At 45.8% G+C, this 19,259-nt stretch overlaps 1 protein-coding gene across 7 annotated transcripts; it reads left to right on the forward strand.

Moving 5' to 3' along the window:
- Positions 1 to 1,827: 1,827 nt before the first annotated feature.
- Positions 1,828 to 12,715, forward strand: LOC311268445 (globoside alpha-1,3-N-acetylgalactosaminyltransferase 1-like). Of its 7 annotated transcripts, none has more exons than XM_084372117.1 (11): positions 1,828 to 1,942; positions 2,816 to 2,970; positions 3,494 to 3,526; positions 3,807 to 3,848; positions 7,001 to 7,051; positions 7,148 to 7,180; positions 7,264 to 7,398; positions 7,481 to 7,613; positions 8,364 to 8,556; positions 10,040 to 10,259; positions 10,352 to 12,715. In XM_084372117.1, the coding sequence occupies exons 2-11, from the start codon at positions 2,912 to 2,914 to the stop codon at positions 10,491 to 10,493; spliced, it is 1,041 nt and encodes a 346-aa protein (XP_084228243.1). In that variant the 5' UTR covers positions 1,828 to 1,942; positions 2,816 to 2,911; the 3' UTR covers positions 10,494 to 12,715. The 7 variants fall into 7 exon arrangements, with proteins under 7 accessions (XP_084228243.1, XP_084228244.1, XP_084228241.1 ...); XM_084372118.1 differs by having other exon boundaries at positions 2,853 to 2,970; XM_084372115.1 differs by lacking the exon at positions 1,828 to 1,942 and adding an exon at positions 2,004 to 2,104.
- The last annotated feature ends 6,544 nt before the right edge of the window (positions 12,716 to 19,259 follow it).

Consider the following 19,259-nt stretch of genomic DNA (forward strand, 5'->3'; position numbering starts at 1 on the left):
CCTCTTTTTATTCAGACAGGAAACAGAAAACAGATGAGAGAAAAGTCCCGCAGTGTTTCCACTCTCACTTTCCACACTGAACTCCACAGTAAAAGTATATCATGGAGGTAAAAGTACCTCAGAGTTGTGGTAAAAGTACTTTGATATTAGTGTAGTTTGTGTCAGGATGTGTTTAAAGAGTGTTTCTTATATTTGGATCACTCAGTGATTTTCAGCTGATCTCAGGTCAGTTTAATCAGGAGGATCATTTATTGAGGAACAGAAACATTTTGATAAATATTTATTATTTCACGATTATGACTGACTGTGGGGACACATTCATTTTGTTTCATGTTCAGACCTGGAGAGTCAAAACTGCAGAACGAGCCTTTAAAATGAATTCTGACAGAATTCATTCTGCGTGTGTGTGCGTGTGTGTGCGTGTGTGTGTGTGTGAAGTCCCTTCACTTTCATTTTCCAAAGCAGCTTCCCCACATGAAGTTACACACAGCTCTACAAAATAAAAGCCCACAGTTCTTCTCTTCACCAACAGAACAGCAGAGATCACTCTGTGTGTGTGTGTGTGTGTGTGTATGTGTGTGCGTGTGTGTGTGTGTGTGTGTGTGTTGTTTGTGATCACAGATCACATATACAATGTCTGTCAACTATGTTATACTTTTATTCTGAAAGCAGCTTTTCATCTGTTTCCTGTGCTCCACACAGATGACATCAGCCTCGTTTTCACTTTCTGGTCGTCAAGGGAACTGCCGCTGATGATGTCAGCAGATCAATAAAAACACTGATTATTAGTGATGATAATCAGCTTCATCACCAAATCAAAGTCTGAGAAACAGATTCTCTTCTTGTGAATTCAGCATTAAATCAAAACAAGTTGTTTCCTTGTAAAAAGTGAAAGTAGAAGGTTGTTAATGAAGTTCTGATCTGTTCTGTCCACACCAGCGTTCACAGGAACCGGCAGGACATGAGATACTTGATAGAACAGCTAAAATCTGCTTTGGCTTGTTTCCAGTTGTTCACAGTGAGGTTCCTCTGAACACATTAATCTGCTGAGTTTAACCAAACCATGACCGTCACTCAGCCCAGAGACGGAGACGAGTTCAGCCTGTACAGCTCAGCTGGGTTCAGCTCTGATGTTCATGTGATTCCTCAGCAGAGAAACAAAAGCTGTGGAGCTGTTTTCACATGTCAGAGAGCACAATGTGATGTTGAACCATATTATTTATCTGAACGTCACATTCCTTCAGCTCCTTCTGAGGAGGTCTGTTAAAGCTGTGCTCAGAGGCAGAGGCACTGACCCGTGTTCAACCAGCAGCCCATAAGCTCCGGCCTTCTGTCAGTAACAGGGACAAAGTTCTGCTGCTGCACACAAAATGATCTAAACTGGTTCTGGTTGTTTAAATGTTACTTTGTTCGTTGACTCACCTCAGAATACATTTTCAGAAGATTATCATTTTACCTTTTAAATTAGCTTTTTAGTTTTGAGTTTATTCATCACCTGATTATTCCTCCTGGTGTTGTAAAAACAATAGTACACTAACCAGTAACCAGTATAGGCTACTTCTTTGTCCCCAGACTCCCTTAACAAATGTGTCAGTTTAGTGAGTTGTTGTGTTGGAGACACTTTATAAACTGTGTGAAACTCTGTCTCTGACTGATTCTGACTTATTTGTTCCTTCTTGTAAATTCAGCAAATGTTCTACATGAACTTCTTTCTGTCTTTGAGGAGAAACATGGAGTCTGTTTGTCAGTGATGGACGGGTTGGTTTCAGACAGAGCAGGAAGTGACATCACATCACATCAGCTGAGAGTTCTTCACCCTCTTCATGCTGACTCTTCCTCCATGTTGAGTGTTTGACTCTGATTGTAATCTATTACTGAGGAACCTGAGCAGCTGTACCTGTGGAGGTGAGGGGCAGGGGGCGGAGTCAGAGAGGCCCAGGAAGTGAGTACACCGACACACACACACACACACACACACACACAGACAGGATATTGTGGTGGTTTGTGGATTTAACGGTAAAAGCTGCACGAGAGCCTCCTGAAACACTTCCTGTTTGAGAGAGCCGAGTGAGCGCGCGCTGGGAGGGAGTCGCACGTGAACCCGGTTAGTCTCTGATGTTTGATCTGTCTGTCTGTCTGTCTGTCTGTCTTAGTGTCTCTCCTTCGGTAATGGGTCCGGCCTATTTCCGGTTGCCTCGCGGTATTCGGGGAGTTGACTGGCAGGCGGGGTCGGATCGGGGCTCGCGCGTAACGCGGAAATAACTCCAGTCAGCACGTAACAAGTCGTCTAGAGGATCGATTATCAGTTATTGATGGGTGTTTGGCAGTGTGACGTCACACAGCTGGACCGTATCATCAGGTGGAGGTGAGCTGGAGGTTTTTAATGAAGCAGCAGGTTTTAAATCAGCTGGAGACTGTGCTCACCCCGATCCTTTAATCCTCTGTTTTCTCTATGGAGTCTGGTACAGAGGGCTGCGGAGGGAACAGTGAACTGACAGCTGGTGTTGACGTGTATTGATCATCTCACACTGAGGATGTTTGATCAAGGATTGATTGTGTATTCGTTGTTTCGGCCTCTGACGTCACACAGTTACTGATGTACAGATCGATCTGGTCAGCAGCTGTTTCATATGAACAGTGTTGATGACAGGAACAGAACAGGTGATGAGTCAGCAGGTTGAGCTCAGGTGAGGCGACCCTGCAGGACACCGTACTGGACCGGACCAGCGTTAGTTAAACCACACCCTCTTTCTCTCTCTCTGTACATCCTGCTGCTCGCTCTGCATCCCGAAACACACACCGCTCTCCTCCACAGCGCGTGTGTGTTTCACAGTCTCTCTGATCCACCACAGACTGGACCAGGACCAGGACCAGGACCAACACAGACTGTGGATTAAGGATCAGGATTGAGATGTTCATGTTCAACAGTAAAACTGTGACGGTGATCCTGCTGTCAGTGCTGCTGCTGGGGTGAGTCTGTGTACTAATACTGCAGATACTACTAATACTACAAATACTACTAGTACTACTACAAATACTGGGCCTACTACTAATGATACAAATACCACTACAAATACTACTACAATTGTTATGTCCTATTAATATAATTCAAAGACTATTAAAGTTAAAGGTAGAGTCAGTAGGATTTGTCCCAGCTGTTCCTGAACGCACCACAAAGATAGTTGATTGTTGAGTCTCATTCCCAGGACGTCAAATAGCCACATGTTGGGTTGGTAAAGCGTCCCGAGCAGCAACAAAGAGAGAAAATAAGAAACTCTCTGCAGATACGAGACACTAACACGCCTTTTCTCCCCATCAGCCTCCCTCTCTGTCTGTTTACGTCTTTTACGTCTTTGTTTCGTCTCGCTGCGTCTGTTTAATCCCATTTTTTAAAAACTCACAATTAAAGAAATGTGTCGACTCGTCTTCACTCTGATCACCTCCTCTGATTGATGCTCACTGATTGATTGACTGTGTCTATTTGAATCCACAGAGTTCTGTACTGCTACATGTACCAGTCCCACAGGTAACACACACACCCACACACACACACACACACACACCCTAATCATTAAGCATAGTAGCAGTGCTGCTGTTGAATATAGGAGGAAACACAACCCTGATATAAATGATAAAACTACAGCTGTAGTCATTACACAGAGATGGTATAACTGTGTGTGTGTGTGTGTGTGTGTGTGTGTGTGTGTGTGTGTGTGTGTGTGTGTGCGCCTGCCTGCCTGCCTGCCTGCGTGCGTGCGTGCCTGCGTGCGTGCGTGCCTGCGTGCGTGCGTGCGTGCGTGTTTCAGATTCATGTCCGTGGAGCGAGAGGAGATAACAGCTGACTTCAGGTCAGTAACACGAACACTGTCTCTGCCCTGGGTGTTGACTGAAAGGTTTATCAGCTCACTGACCTTCACACAGAGCAGCTTCTACCTGTTCACCTGTTCACCCGTTCACCTGCTCACAATGTAAAACCTCTCAGCAGAAACAATTGTTAAATCTCTACGAGTCACATCAGTGTTGGGACAGTTTCCTCGTTCCGTCTTCAGACTGTGGAGGCTGTTTGTCCTCCGGTGTGTTTATAGGGTGGAGGACAACAGGAGGTGCCACCAGCACATTCCTGCTGTGGGTTTTCAGTGATGCAGAACTCCTCAGTGAGTTCCTGATGACAGCTCTGACTCTTGGATCATTGTCTGGTCTGAGGCTGCCCGGATCAGAACAGGAACGACCTGATGTGTCTCCACCTGCACAAACAAATGAACAAACAGTCCTCTACAGGAACACACATGTCACATGACACGTGACTTCTGTTTGTTCAGTGAAGTCACCTGAGCTCTGATGGAAGCTTAGTTTCATATTCAACCATCTAAAATCAGTGTCCAAGCTCTGTGACGACACGAGAAGCTCTGTGACGGATGCTGGATAACATGAGTCAGCAGGTTTTACACTCACTTGTGGAGTCCGTGCAGCTGGAGGTCATGAAGGACCAGCTGAGATGTTCTGACATTCAGGGACGTTTTTCACTCAAACTGTTAAAGTGAATCTGTGAACAACTGAAAACAGAAGAACTCTGACTGACTGTTCAAACACATCCTGTCCTCAGTCCATCAGCCACACAGGTTCTGGTTCTGGTTCAGGTTCAGGTTCAGGTGTGATCACCTGGTGACACCTGGTGGCAGCTGTGGAGAACTACAATGTAGACACTGATATCTTAGTGGATATACCGAGAGCTAGGGCTAAACGATTTTAGGAAAAGATGTAATTGAGATTTTTCTGGCAGATATTTTGATTTGATTCACGATTTCCTTCAAGCTTCAGTTCAATATTCACAATGTACAGTAACATTAAAACATTACATGCTATTACTCTAATGCAAACATGGAAACTAAAGTTAAAAACTGCTTCCAAGTGTATTTATTAACAAGAAACGTGCACGGCTGATGGCTGCAGTTACCCTAACGGCTGCAACGGCTGTCGTGTCACTATTGAGTCTTATTTCTTGATCCTGCCCCAAGTTCCTTTAAATAAACAATTCCCGGTGTCCCGGTGTGGCTGCTCTTATCATGCGGAGCTACACTGGCAGAAGATGCTGTAAATGTAGTCTGTTTGCTACAGCGGGCCTGAGTATCATTTTCACCGGACTTTTCACCGGACTTTTTCGTCATGCACTCGTCATGCAAATGCTGTGGTGATTTTTCAAGTGCCGGTATAAATTGGTTGTGTTTCCACTGGATGTTGCAACTTTAGCGCGGTTTTGCACAGTACCTGTTTCTGGTGCACGTCTGCAGCCTCAAACCCGAAATACTCGGACGAAATGACCGACGCGCTGTTTTTCTTGGGGATTAAATCCCCTAACTCTGCTTCTGGTCCAGCTGAAGCCATTTCAGAACATGTTAAGGAGCAGGTTAATACTGATTGGTTAGTGTGACCTGTCCACGAGTAGAATGCCCCCTCTGATTGGTGAGCTTGGCAGGATGGTAGGGAGACGGCATGTATGTGTAAAATAGTTGACACAACAGATCCTGGGTCAGTCAGGAGCGCTGCAAAAACCGCAGCTTTGGCGATCACATGATCGCGTAGTCTGAAATCGCAATTTCAATCAGAAAACGATAAATCGTTCAGCCCTACCGAGAGCTTCACTAATGTCAGAGACACAACGGTGAAGACACACAAACAACAACACACGTAAACAACAACACACACAAACAACAGACTTGTGGATGATCCATCAGACGAGCAGTTCTCTCATTTTTGGGTTCACTGTCTCGTTCTTCTCATCAATCAATGAAACTGGCCCCAAAAACAGATTCAGCCAATCACTGATGACTGAAACTGTTTCCTGGGGGGTATTCCAGAAAGGAGGTTCAACAAACTCTGAGTCTAACCCTGAACTCTGAGTTGACTTACCCTGTGAAGTGAAACTCTGAGTTTTCAGTTCCAGAACAGCTGATCTGAGTTCGGTAAGTCGACTCTGAGTATGTTAACTCTGAGCTGAGCTCGTGCCTGACGACTAGTAAAAAGCCATCATCAATGGAGCTCCGATACTGTGATTCACCATGGCAACAGGGGAGAAAACAGGAAGCAGACATTTTCTGGGGACAAAAAAAAAGAAGTAACACGGCTGCGGCCGTAATAAAAATCACTGACAGAGTTTTAGATGCGGTCGTCTTTTCATTTGGAATTTAACATCAGTTTCTTTCATATTAGCCTTTGGGGAAGTGGTTGAATGTTGTTCAATGTTTTATTTTATTTTATTTTATTTTAGGCTAGCCTACCTATAAAAACAGTCTCACGGTGGCTCCTCCTCCTTCTGGCTGCTGGAAGGTGATTGATTAACCTGCGAAGTGATTAAAAAAACAAAACAAAACAAAAAACGAAGAGGAGAGAAGAAGAGAGGACTGATATTCGCTGTGCGGCCGGAGAATATAAATGACGGACTGATGAGGAGCGGTCTACTGTTCGGTCCAGTCCTCGTCAGGGAGTGAGAGCTCATCTAAATGAATCTAAATTCTCCTCCTGGTGTAAAACTGTGAATTATTTCTGCTTCAACATGATCGGACTGAGAAGGAAAGGACAGCCGCTGTCAGACAGCTCCGTCAGACTCAGGGTTTCTTCAGGTAAACCTGCCAGTGAGCAGGTTATGTTCACAGAGTAAGTTACCTCAGTAACAGACCCAGAGTTTAAGTTACCTCTCTTTCTGGAACTGAAAACTCAGAGTTTCTCTCATCTCAGGGTTAACAAACTCAGAGTTTTCACAAAACCCGCTTTCTGGAATACCCCCCAGGTGTCCTGGAGAACCTGGAATTAGAACCTTGAAAATGATACAGACCAGACTGTCAGGAGAAAACAATGGTTTTAATAATTAATTATTAAGTGTCACAAAATGTGTGTGTGTGTGTGTGTGTGTGTGTGTGTGTGTGTGTGTGTGTGTGTGTGTGTGTGTGTGTGTGTGTGTGTGTGTGTGTGTGTGTGTGTGTGTGTGTGTGTGTGTGTCCTGCAGCTTTGCTGAAGTCCATGAGAGTCACAGCTTCCACCTGGTGTCTCCTGACCAGTGAGTATAGGCGTCATCTCCATCATCACACAGCTAACAGCGCTAACAGACTGTTTGTTTATTTGTGTTGTGATGAGGAAACTGTTTGTGTTTCAGTCTGCAGTACAAACAACCGAGCATCGAGCACGGGTGAGTATCACTCACTGATGTTTGTTGTTGTTTGTTGTTGTTGACATGTGTTTGATGATGTCACTCTGTATCTCTGGTCATAGTCGTAGCGACGTGGTGTCAGTGACGCCCTGGTTAGCTCCTGTGGTCTGGGAGGGAACCTTTAACCCGGTTCTACTCGACAGCATCTACAAACACCAGAACATCAGCGTGGCAGTCACCGTGTTCGCTGTTGGAAAGTAAGTATGACATCACAACGCTGTGGTTTCCATACCACCCTAAATGCAGCATTTATGGTATGACCTTTGACCTTCTGGACAGGTACATCATGTTCCTGAAAAACTTCCTGGAGACAGCAGAGCAGCACTTCTTCGTTGGTTTCAACGTGCATGTGTACGTGTTCACCGACCGGATGAAGGAGGTGCCCCAAGTCAAGATGGCCGCCGGCAGACAGGTGATCGTCGTTACTGAACAAAGTCAGTTCAGGTTAAATCAGACAGGTGATCGTCGTTACTGAACAAAGTCAGTTCAGGTGAAATCAGACAGGTGATCGTCGTTACTGAACAAAGTCAGTTCAGGTGAAATCAGACAGGTGATCGTCGTTACTGAACAAAGTCAGTTCAGGTGAAATCAGACAGGTGATTGTCGTTACGGAACAAAGTCAGTTCAGGTGAAATCAGACAGGTGATCGTCGTTACTGAACAAAGTCAGTTCAGGTGAAATCAGATGAAGTAAAAGCATCATTTTTAAATTCATCCTCCTTCTGGAGAAATGAACTGTCATCCATGTTTTAGTCATAAGAGCAGCTGTTGTTCTGGATGTTTAATAACCTCTCCCTCCTCTTCTTCCTCCTTCTCCTCTTCTTCCTCCTCCTCCTCTTCCTGCTCCTCTTCTTCCTCTTCCTCCTCCTGCTCGTCTTCTTCCTCTTCCTGCTCCTCCTCCTCTTCCTTCTCTTCATCTTCATCTCCTCTTCCTCCTGCTCCTCTTCTTCCTCCTCCTCTTCCACTTCCACTTCCACTTCCTCTTCTTCTCTCTCCTCCTCCTCTTCCTTCTCTTCTTCCTCTTCTTCCTTTTCCTCGCCTTCTGCCTCTTCCTCATCCTCTTCTTCCTCCTCTTCCTTGTCCTCCCTGTCTTCCTCCTCTTCCTCTTCCTTGTCCTCCCTCTCTTCCTCCTCCTCCTCCTCCTCTTCCTCTTCCTGGTCCAGCTGACAGTGCGGGCTGTGCCCAGCTCGAAGCGTTGGCAGGAGATCTCAGCTCGACGGATGGAGCTCATCCAGCTGCTGATCGAGGAGGACCTTCATCACACCGACTACATCTTCTGTTTGGACGTGGACTCCAAGTTCCACGGCCGCTGGGGCAGCGAGTCGCTGGGCGGACTGGTTGCCGTCATACATCCAGGTCAGTACGTGACGCTGGACCTCCAGCAGAGTCCACCGTCCTGATCCAGTCTGCCTCTAACTACCCTCAGCGTGTCTGCTGCCACCTGCTGGTGTCAATACGACTGTCACAGATGTTCAGATGGTTGAAATAGAGCCAACATTTATATCCCAAAGTGACCTCATCAGATCAGGCAACGGCTCCAGGAAGTGTCTGCTGGATGTAAAGTCAGTCCAGTGTCTCTGCAGCCTGTCCTCACAGACGTCTTTATGCAAGCTTGTGTTGAATCTTTCCATGAATCGTCGGCAGAAGATGAATCAAGTAAAGGACCGTCCTCATGAGGAAGTCTTTCTGTTGTTACCTCACTGTGAAGGTTTCTGCTTTACTGCAGGCCGCTGATCTTTTACCATGACGGCAGCCTCATCTGGTCATATCAGTCTGTTTCTCACTTTGAGCTGCTGCAGAAGTCTGTTGGGACGCTGACGCTGCGACAGGAACAACACCTGCGTCTGTCTTCAGTAAAGTTTCCGGCTAGCTTAGCTGCCAGGTAGCAGCAGGATGAGTCCTAAACCCTGAAATATGTTTTTGCATTTTTGCACTTCCTGTTTCCTCGTCTCGATCGATGTTTTGTTGCCTGAAGTCTGTTGTGAACACAGGCTGAAGAGATCTACTAAAACCGGCTAACAAGTGAGACTACAGAGGTTGTCAGGGACATTAAACGTCCTCACAGCGAACACGGAGACTCGTCTCCTCACTAGTCCGTCTTTACAGGCTCACTTTAGTTACACACTATTCTCACTCTGACTTTACAACTTGTACATTGATCAGTTTATAGAAAACCTGGATAGTAATTGTGCAGTAAGACGCTCAGTGGTGGAGGCGTTTGAGTCATGTGACCGTGATGTCGTCTGTTTGTAGCCTAGCATTAGCTTTTTACTGCTACACATTTAATTTACCTTCAAACATCACAGAGTGGAGTTCATCTGTGGAGATTATCTGCTGAACAGAACCTGGACGGATCAGAAACACAGATTATTTTCTGTAATAATCCCACAGAACTGGAGTGATGCTAACTTCAGTTAGTTACAAAGATACTTCATCTGTGAAGCTGTCTATTAATTAAGACTTTCCACATATTGATTTTCCAATATTAACTAAATACATTAGGTCTATAAAATATCATAAAGTTGTGAAAATAATATCTTTCAAGCCCAAGAAGAAGTCCAATACGCGGTCTGTGTGAAGTGATCCTCAACGTATGAGTCAACAAATCCGTTTCTGATCGTATTTCTATTGAGGGTTGAATGTGAGAAGGCGTCCATCGTAAAAAACTGCTCTGACTGTCAGCAGGTAACCAGGAACTTCTGTTTCCTGGGACTATATTGTGAGGCGGAGGGATACTTACTGTCAGCTGACTGTAATGTGCTCACAGCTCTAGCTGTCCAGGTGAAGTGTGTGATCTGACCTCATATTAAGGTTTGTTCTTTTGTACCTGTGTGCGCAGGTTACTACAAAGATGACCGCAGCAGGTTCCCCTACGAGCGGAGGCCTGAGTCCAGAGCCTACCTGGCCCCAGGTGAGGGCGACTTCTACTACTGCGGGGGGGCGTTTGGAGGCCTCGTACAGGAAGTACACCTGCTCGCCAAAACCTGCCGCAAAAACTTCGAGGCTGACGCCAAGGAGAACATCGAGGCTGCCTGGCAGGAGGAGAGTCACCTGAACAGGTAAATGCAGTCGCCTGAACAGGTAAACGCAGTCGCCTGAACAGATGCTAACCCTTGCTGTGCTCTGATGACTGTACTTCCTGTGTGTTCAGGTACATGTGGATCAACAAACCCAGTAAGGTGTTGTCACCTGAGTACCTGTGGCAGGACTTCAAGTCCAGAGAGCCTGAGATTCACATCATCCGATTCTCTGGAGTCATCAAAAACTACGCTGAGATCAGACCCAACGTCTGAGGGACTGGACCAGACCGGACCGGACTGCACTGGACTGGACTGGACCCGACTGGACTGAACTTTTCTACAATGCACCTCGTCTTCTGTCTGAATCTTCAGGTCTGAACACTCAGGACCTTTAGTCAAAGTAGCATCACCCCTACTGAGCATGTGCATCTCTTGTTGGAGGCCTCATTTAGACCGGACCCGGCGCCGAGCGATGTGCGGCGGTGTGACTGACTTAAATGACTAAATAATGGGGGGCTTTTATTGTGAAGGAGTTATAGGAAATTAAACATATTTGTAGGACAAGCCTGTCATTGGTGTAAGACACACCTTCCAACAGGTAGACCAGTTGTAGTGGAAATGCAAATCCCTGCTGCGCCAAGTCAAACCGAGTAGAACCAGGCCGGCCGATGCGATGGAAAAACGGCATTAGACGGTGGAGTGAGTGGATCCATTTCCAGTCTTACGTCTTACTTCAGTTTTAATCTCAGCGCTGATTGTTTTCTAATGACGTACACAACTCAGGTGACCTACACTCTGCCATCACTCTGGGGCTCTATGCAATTAATCAAACACTTTTTTATTGGCTCATTGTGAGCAGATTGTAACGTAATGTGAAAATGAGACCTTCCCCATCTGTTGCCTACAAAGCCTGTCAGAGATTCTTTAATGCTGCTGGACGGTGTTTTTCTTTCTGCATCAGTCTGATGTGACTTCATTCATGTTCCCGAGTGCCTCGTCTCAGGGCCTCTCTCCGCTCCGCTAACAGAGAGCGACAGTAGCTTACCTTAGTTTGGAAATGAAGTCTGTGAAAAATAAACTATTGACCTGCTTAGACGCTACACAAGAGTTTCACAGAGAACCTTTTACGCTCTTGAACGAAGCCTGTGTTACGCTCTTGAACGCAGCCTGTGTTACCCTCTTGAACGCAGCCTGCGTTACGCTCCTGAACGCAGCCTGTGTCCGGTCCAGACTCAGGCTCTCAGGTTCAGATGGCTTGTGTTCTGTGTCATGATGTGAAATGTTGTCACGCTACAGAAACGTGATTTCCACGAGAGCAGAGAAGAAAGAAGACGAGCTAAAGCAGGAAGGCTAAGTGAAAGCTAGCTCGTGCGATGGCTCCAGGTTAACCTGAGCTGAAGCTAAAACACAATGTGCTTTTCTCCAGCTGTTTGTTCAAGAAACAGAGTTTAAACATATCTGTACTTCTGTTTGTTAACTAGCTTAAATAAAGACGTATCTAAATCTGGTTCCGCTAAAGCTAACTAGCTTAGCAGAGCAGAAGGCTGCCATCTTAGCTTTTAACTGAAAATTCATATGACTCGATGTAGTTCAAAACATTAACTTGTTAATTAATTAATTATTATTTGAATATGCTGTAAATATGGATTGTAAACAGGTGGAGAGATGCTAGCTAGCTAAGCTAAGCTAAAAAGGCACAAAGAAAGCAGAAAGACCACGTTTTCTTTGTAGATGTTGTGTTTTCCTCGGCACGTCCTTGGAGTTCAGCAGATCTTCATGGTACACTCACAGTGTGGTTTGATTCAGATTACTACGTCTGTCCTGTAACTTAAGTTATGTTAGTTAGTGTGTACGTGACGTTAACTTTACTACGTTAGTCAGTGAAATAACTCCCTGTTGATTTCTGTTAAGCCGACTACACTCTGACTTTTAGATGAGTGTAACAAGCTAATATTAGTTAGCGTGTGAGCTAACGTCATGTGAAGAATGACCTGTCACAGCGGCGTCTCTGAGTCAAAGGCCGTCAACAAGAACCAATACTAAACTACAATAACATGATTTTAAAAGTCGCTCCAGCTGCAGTGGGTGAAGGAGTCACATCACAACTACAACCACAGTCACGTTGACATCTTATTAAATGTTATACAACGTATGTTCAACTGCAGTTGATGTATGTTACACCGTGTTCGGCTCTGATGATCAGGATCAGTGACTCCGTCCCTCTTTTCATCTCTGAAGTCTTTTATAAAACCACTTCCATCTGTTTGTTTCTTTGTGTAACGTTCAGGAACAGCTCTTTAAAATTCATCTTCCATTAATCAACTCAGGGATGTTTGAACCTCTGACATCACTTCCTGTCTTCCTCTCCTCAGTAATGCTTTCACATTTTCTTCTGAGCTAAGAATCATGTTTTTAGAAACCTTATTCTGTTTGATTGTACGATGAAGACCTGATGAACAACATCTGAATGTAATAAAACATCTGAGTTCACATGACATGTAAAGAAACAATCTAATCATTTTCATCTGATTCGCTTTCTGATTTATGTTTTTCAGCCTTGCAGCTGAAATACAAAGTAACACTTGAAGCTCCTGATCGTTATTACAATCACATTGAGTTCAACTTGACTTTAATGAGATTGTTAAACCTGAGATTAAAACACCTTTTATTACACATGTAGTGGCAGGTAACTGGATCTAAACCTTATGAAGGTTAATACATCTGCTATTATGCACTTACTAAAATGTTAAACTAATGTTGCACAATAAACATGTTTATTATGCTGTTATTAACAAATATATATGTGAACGTTAATTAGCAAATCACACACAACGACCTGACTTCAACAAACATCATTAGCTTTACACTAACTTTCCATCATGCACCGTGTTTGTGATGCCTGCTGTCTCTGTCACTCAATCATTCACAGCTGTGTGTCGACATAACAACCTCCTGAAAACACACTTTGTGTGTTTCCTTTGGTTTAATTACATCCAATAATAATCTCACTGATCACACGACAAACCTCCACCAGTCGCTTCCTGTTCAACCAATTATGTTGTTTATCTGCAAGAGGGACTTCCTGTCTGCTCACGACTGGAAACAACACACACACAAGCACACCCACTAATAATTCATGTCCACACAAAGAAAGCGGTGACATACTGTTTCCTGTGACATACTCAGTAATGCAGACCAAGCCTGCAGCGCCCTCCTGCCGTCCTCTCAGCTCGCCACGCTGTGATTGGAGGGTTGATGTTAATGTTAAACCAGATTCGTTGTTGTTGTTGTGTAAGAAGCTTTAATGCTCTCATGTGTTTGTCCTCGCTTCACCTGAGTAGCTGATGTAGTTATAACAAATGTTGTTGTTCACGTAACTTTATCAGTGAGTCAGTTCTGCTGAGCTACGATGAAGAATCAGTAGCTCCATCTACACCGCTCCATCCACACCACTCTCCATCCACACCGCTCCATCTACACTGCTCTATCCACACCGCTCCATCTACACCGCTCCATCTACACCGCTCCATCCACATCAGCTCCATCCACACCGCTCCATCCACATCAGCTCCATCTACACCGCTCCATCCACATCAGCTCCATCTACACCGCTCCATCTACACTGCTCCATCCACACCGCTCCATCCACACCGCTCCATCTACCCTGCTCCATCTACATCGCTATATCCACACCCCTCCATCTACACCACTCTCCATCCACACCGCTCCATCTACACTGCTCCATCTACACTGCTATATCCACACCACTCTCCATCCACACCGCTCCATCCACACCACTCTCCATCAACACCAGCTCCATCCACACCGCTCCATCTACCCTGCTCCATCCACACCAGCTCCATCCACACCGCTATATCCACACCCCTCCATCTATACCAATCTCCATCCACACCGCTCCATCTACACTGCTATATCCACACCGCTCCATCTACACCACTCTCCATCCACACCGCTCCATCTACACCGCTCCATCCACACCGCTGCATCTACAATGCTCCATCCACACTGCTCCATCCACACCGCTCCATCCACAATGCTCCATCCACGCTGCTCCATCTACACCGCTCCATCCACACCGCTCCATCTACCCCGCTCCATCCACACCGCTATATAAACACTGCTCCATCTGCACTGCTATAACGACACCGCTCCATCTACCCCGCTCCATCTACACCGCTCCATCCACAATGCTCCATCCACACTGCTCCATCTACACCGCTCCATCCACACTGCTCCATCTACACCGCTCCATCCACACCGCTCCATCTACACTGCTCCATCTACACCACTCCATCCACACCGCTCCATCTACCCCGCTCCATCCACACCGCTCCATCTACCCCGCTCCATCTACACTGCTCCATCTACACCACTCCATCCACACCGCTCCATCTACCCCGCTCCATCCACACTGCTCCATCTACACCGCTCCATCCACACCGCTCCATCTACACTGCTCCATCTACACCACTCCATCCACACCGCTCCATCTACCCCGCTCCATCCACACCGCTCCATCTACCCCGCTCCATCTACACTGCTCCATCTACACCACTCCATCCACACCGCTCCATCTACCCCGCTCCATCTACACTGCTCCATCTACACCGCTCCATCCACACCGCTCCATCTACCCCGCTCCATCTACACTGCTCCATCCACACCGCTCCATCTACACTGCTATATCGACACCACTCCATCTACCCCACTCCATCTACACCACTCCATCTACACTGACTCTCCGCATCGTCGTCCATGTGAAAGTTTCAGATGAGGGGTGGAAAGTTTTGCCACGGCTCTGATCCGCCTCTGGAGGTAGAATCAGAGCCACAGCAGAGGCGAGCCGGCGCCTGTGTGAATGGATAAGCCAGAGACGCAGAGCGGTCTGTCACCCTGTCTGTCCTCCTGTCTGTCACCCTGTCTGTCACTCTGTCTGTCCTCCTGTCCGTCCTCCTGTCTGTCGACCGACTCTTCGTCACATTTCTGCCTGAAAATGAATGGAAGTGATTATGTGACACGATTCAGAGGGAAAAACTTCCCTCATGTGTTCGTCTCCTTCACTCGTGTGACTGTCCCTTCCCAGGGACAGGACTCTGATGAGACACTCCATGTTGTCCGTCAGTTCATCACAGGCATTCAACATCAACACATCTGGAGATACAGGGTTTTCACTGGACACGAAGGTGATGAAAAATTGTAATCTGAAAAATAGCTGGTAACTAAAGCTGTCAGACAAATGTAATGGAGTAAAAAGTAAAATATTTGCCACTGAGACGTTGAGTAGAAACGGGTAGAGTAAAATGGAAATACTGAAGCAAACTGATTAAATGTAATGAGTTACATTCTTTCATGTCTCCCCGACAGTTGAATTGTAAATACAGACCCTTTCCAAAAAATTAGAATATCATGGAAAAGTTTATTTATTTCCATAATTCCATTCAAAAAGCTAAACTTTCATAGATTATAGATTCACGGCCCACAATTTAAACAATTTCAAGTATTTATTTGTTTATTTGTACATAATTTGGGCTTCCAGCTCATAAAACCCACGAAAACAGGAATTCAAAAAATTAGAATACTCTGAAGAAATCAGCCCAAATTTTGCAGGGCATGATTGTTTTAAACTGAGTGCCACACACTAATCATCTACTAAACTCAAAGCACAGTCTCTTACTCAGCGCTGTCCGTGGCACTGAACTGCAAACGATGAAGATACCCTGATTAGGCGTGTTGCTTAATGCAAAGGAATAAATGGTATTTATTTGCCACAACCGAACCACGTCACATGTCACCCACCTACCCCCGGACTACACGACAGGTGCCATCCTGGCCCTCGACCCCCACCAGGCCCGCTGGAGACGCACCAGAGGCGCCCCCCGCACTCGCTGGATCGACATCGTGGCCCAGGAACTAATGGCCTGTAGCCAACTAATCTTTTAATTATTACTACTATTATAGTCATTGTTGTTGTTGTCATTATTATAATTAGGCTATTATTGTTATTATTATTATTTATTATTATTATTATTATTATTGTCTCATCTCATTTTCTTGTCCGCTTATCCCTGAGGGTCGCGGGGTGTTGCTGCTTTATCCCCTCCTTTCAGGGGGTTGCGGGGCTACTGGAGCCAATCCCAGTCTTCATAGGGCGAAGGCTGGATGAGTCGCCAGTTCGTCGCAGGGCCCATTATTATTATTATTATTATTATTATTAATTATTATTAACAGTAGTAGTAGTAGTAATAAGGCTTTAATAAGGGCTTTCTCTCTCTTCATGTTTATATTTCAGTACCACGGACAGCGCTGAGTCACAGCCTCTACGTGCCTCTCCGCCTCTGTCTCTCTGCCAGTTAGGCTACTTTTCAAATCAAATCAAATCAAATCAAATTTGTATAGCCCAAATTCACAAATCACAGTTCGCCTCAGAGGGCTTTACAATCTGTACAGAGACGACACCCTCTGTCCTTCGACCCTCGATTCGAGTGAGGAAAAACTTGCCCCCCCCCAAAAAAAAGCCCTTTTAACAGGGAAAAAATGCGGAAGAAACCTCAGGCAGAGCCACAGAGGAGGGATCCCTCTCCCAGGACGGACAGACGTGCAATAGATGTCGCATGTACAGAGCAGATCAACGAGATCACAATGTATACAATTATAATGGATAGTTGACAGGAATGAAAGTATATAAAGAAGTACTACAGCAATAATAATGAAATGCACATAATGGAAATGTGACTACTACTAATAACAGTTGTAGTGGAACGTATGTAACAGAGATATGAATAATATCAGCAACAGCAGCGGTGGGCGTCAGGCAGGGCCACGGCAGTAGGCGCATCCACGACCCACGACCCGGGCGCGGCCAGGATCCATGAGAGCCTGTAGGACTAGAAAGCACAAGGACTCCAGGGAAGAAGTGAAGTCAGTGACATGCAGAGATGGGGCATGTATACAGGCATAATGTATACAGATGGAGAGGAGAGGAGGAGAGAGAAGCTCGGTGTATCATTTGTCCCCCAGACTGGGCCTTTAGCAGCATAACTAAGAGCTGGTCCAAGACAGGCCAAGACCTGGACCAGCCCTAACTATAAGCTATATCAAAAAGGAAGGTCTTAAGTCTACTCTTAAAGGTAGAGAGGGTGTCCACCTCCCGGACCAAAACAGGAAGATGGTTCCACAGAAGAGGAGCTTGATAACTGAAGGCTCTGGCTCCCATTCTGCTTTTTTTTTTTTTTTTTTGACCTTTACACTGACGAACGGAAACAGTTCTGGACGGTAAGCGTGTTGCGTCATTGCGTCATTTCCTGTTGTTGTGTTACTGATAGTGATAGCGTAACTGTGCTGCTCCGGCTCGTCCGAGCAGATTATTGTTATATTCCTTACTGCAGCGGCCGAATTCCCGCTTACAATTAAGCACGTACTAGTCCACTAAAGCATTCAACAGTACTCTGTGTTTATAGCTTAATCGCTAAACTTACTGCTGTTTGTAGCTCTCCCAGCTCTGCTAGCTAATCTATCGTATCCTAGCTGAGACGCTATCAGCTAGCGATGGCTTCTCTCTCTCCCTCTCGCTCTCCTCTTTTCTCTTGCTCAGTGTGCCAGATGTTTAGTTACACCTCTGCCTCCCTTAGGGATACTGGTACATGTATTAAGTGTAGTTTATTTGTAGCGTTGGAGGCGAGGCTCAGTGAGTTGGAGGCTCGGCTCCGCAGCATGGAAACTCCGACTGTAACTGCTGCAGTTAGCCAGGCCCCCTTAGCTAGTGCGGACCGAGTAACCGTAGCTTCAGCTAGCCGTCCCTCGGCAACTCCCGAGCAGCCGGGAAAGCAGGGCGGCTGGGTGACTGAACGAAGGAAGCATAATACCAAGCCAAAGCCCACGTTACACCATCTGCCGCTTCACGTTTCTAACAGATTTTCTCCACTCAGCGACACACCCGCTGAGAAACCAACTCTGGTTATTGGCAGCTCCATAGTACGAAACATGAAGTCAGCGGCACCAGCGACCATAGTGAAATACATCCCAGGGGCCAGAGCGGGCGACATCAAATCAAATTTGAAACTGCTGGCTAAAGCTAAACGTAAATATAGTAAGATCATAATACATGTCGGCGGTAATGACTGCCGGCGACGCCAGTCGGAAGTCACTAAGATTAATGTTGAGTCGGTGTGTAACTATGCCAAAACAATGTCGGACTCCGTAGTTTTCTCTGGGGCCCTGCCAAATCTAACCAGTGATGACATGTTTAGCCGCATGTCATCATTCAACCACTGGCTGTCGAGGTGGTGTCCAGCAAACGATGTGGGCTTTGTTGATAATTGGCGGACTTTCTGGGGAAAACCTGGTCTGATTAGGAGAGACGGCGTCCATCCCACTTTGGACGGAGCGGCTCTCATCTCTAGAAATCTAACCCATTTCATTAGCCAACAACCAGCCTGACAACCCAGAGTTGAGACCAGGAGGCAGAGCTGCAGTCTTACACGCTTCTCTGAGCTTCCATTAGATCAGTTGCACACCCAAAACTTGATTGAGACTGTGTCTGCCCCCCGACCACCTAAATTAATTAAATTAATCAAATCAAAAGTCCACAGAAGAGGAGTTGTGCATGAAAATCTAATACAAATTAACAGCAACTCTGCAATTTCAAAACAAGACAAGAGAATTAAATGCGGACTCCTAAATATCAGATCCCTGTCATCGAAAGCTGTATTAGTAAATGACTTAATTTCAGATCGTAATATTGATTTATTCTGTCTTACTGAAACCTGGCTGCATCCTGAAGAATATGTCAGCGTGAATGAATCCACTCCCCCTAGTCATATTAATACTCACATTCCTCGAGGCTCCGGCCGAGGAGGTGGTGTTGCGGCTATTTATGACTTAAGTCTGTCAATCAATCCTAAACCTAAATTAAATTATAACTCATTTGAAAGCCTTCTTCTTAGTCTTTCACATCCAACGTGGAAAACTTTACAGCCAGTTCTATTTGTTGTAGTGCATCAAGCACCTGGTCCTTACTCA

This window comes from Pagrus pagrus (genome assembly GCF_965226575.1).
Source record: "Pagrus pagrus genome assembly, chromosome: 13".
NCBI lineage: Eukaryota > Metazoa > Chordata > Actinopteri > Spariformes > Sparidae > Pagrus > Pagrus pagrus.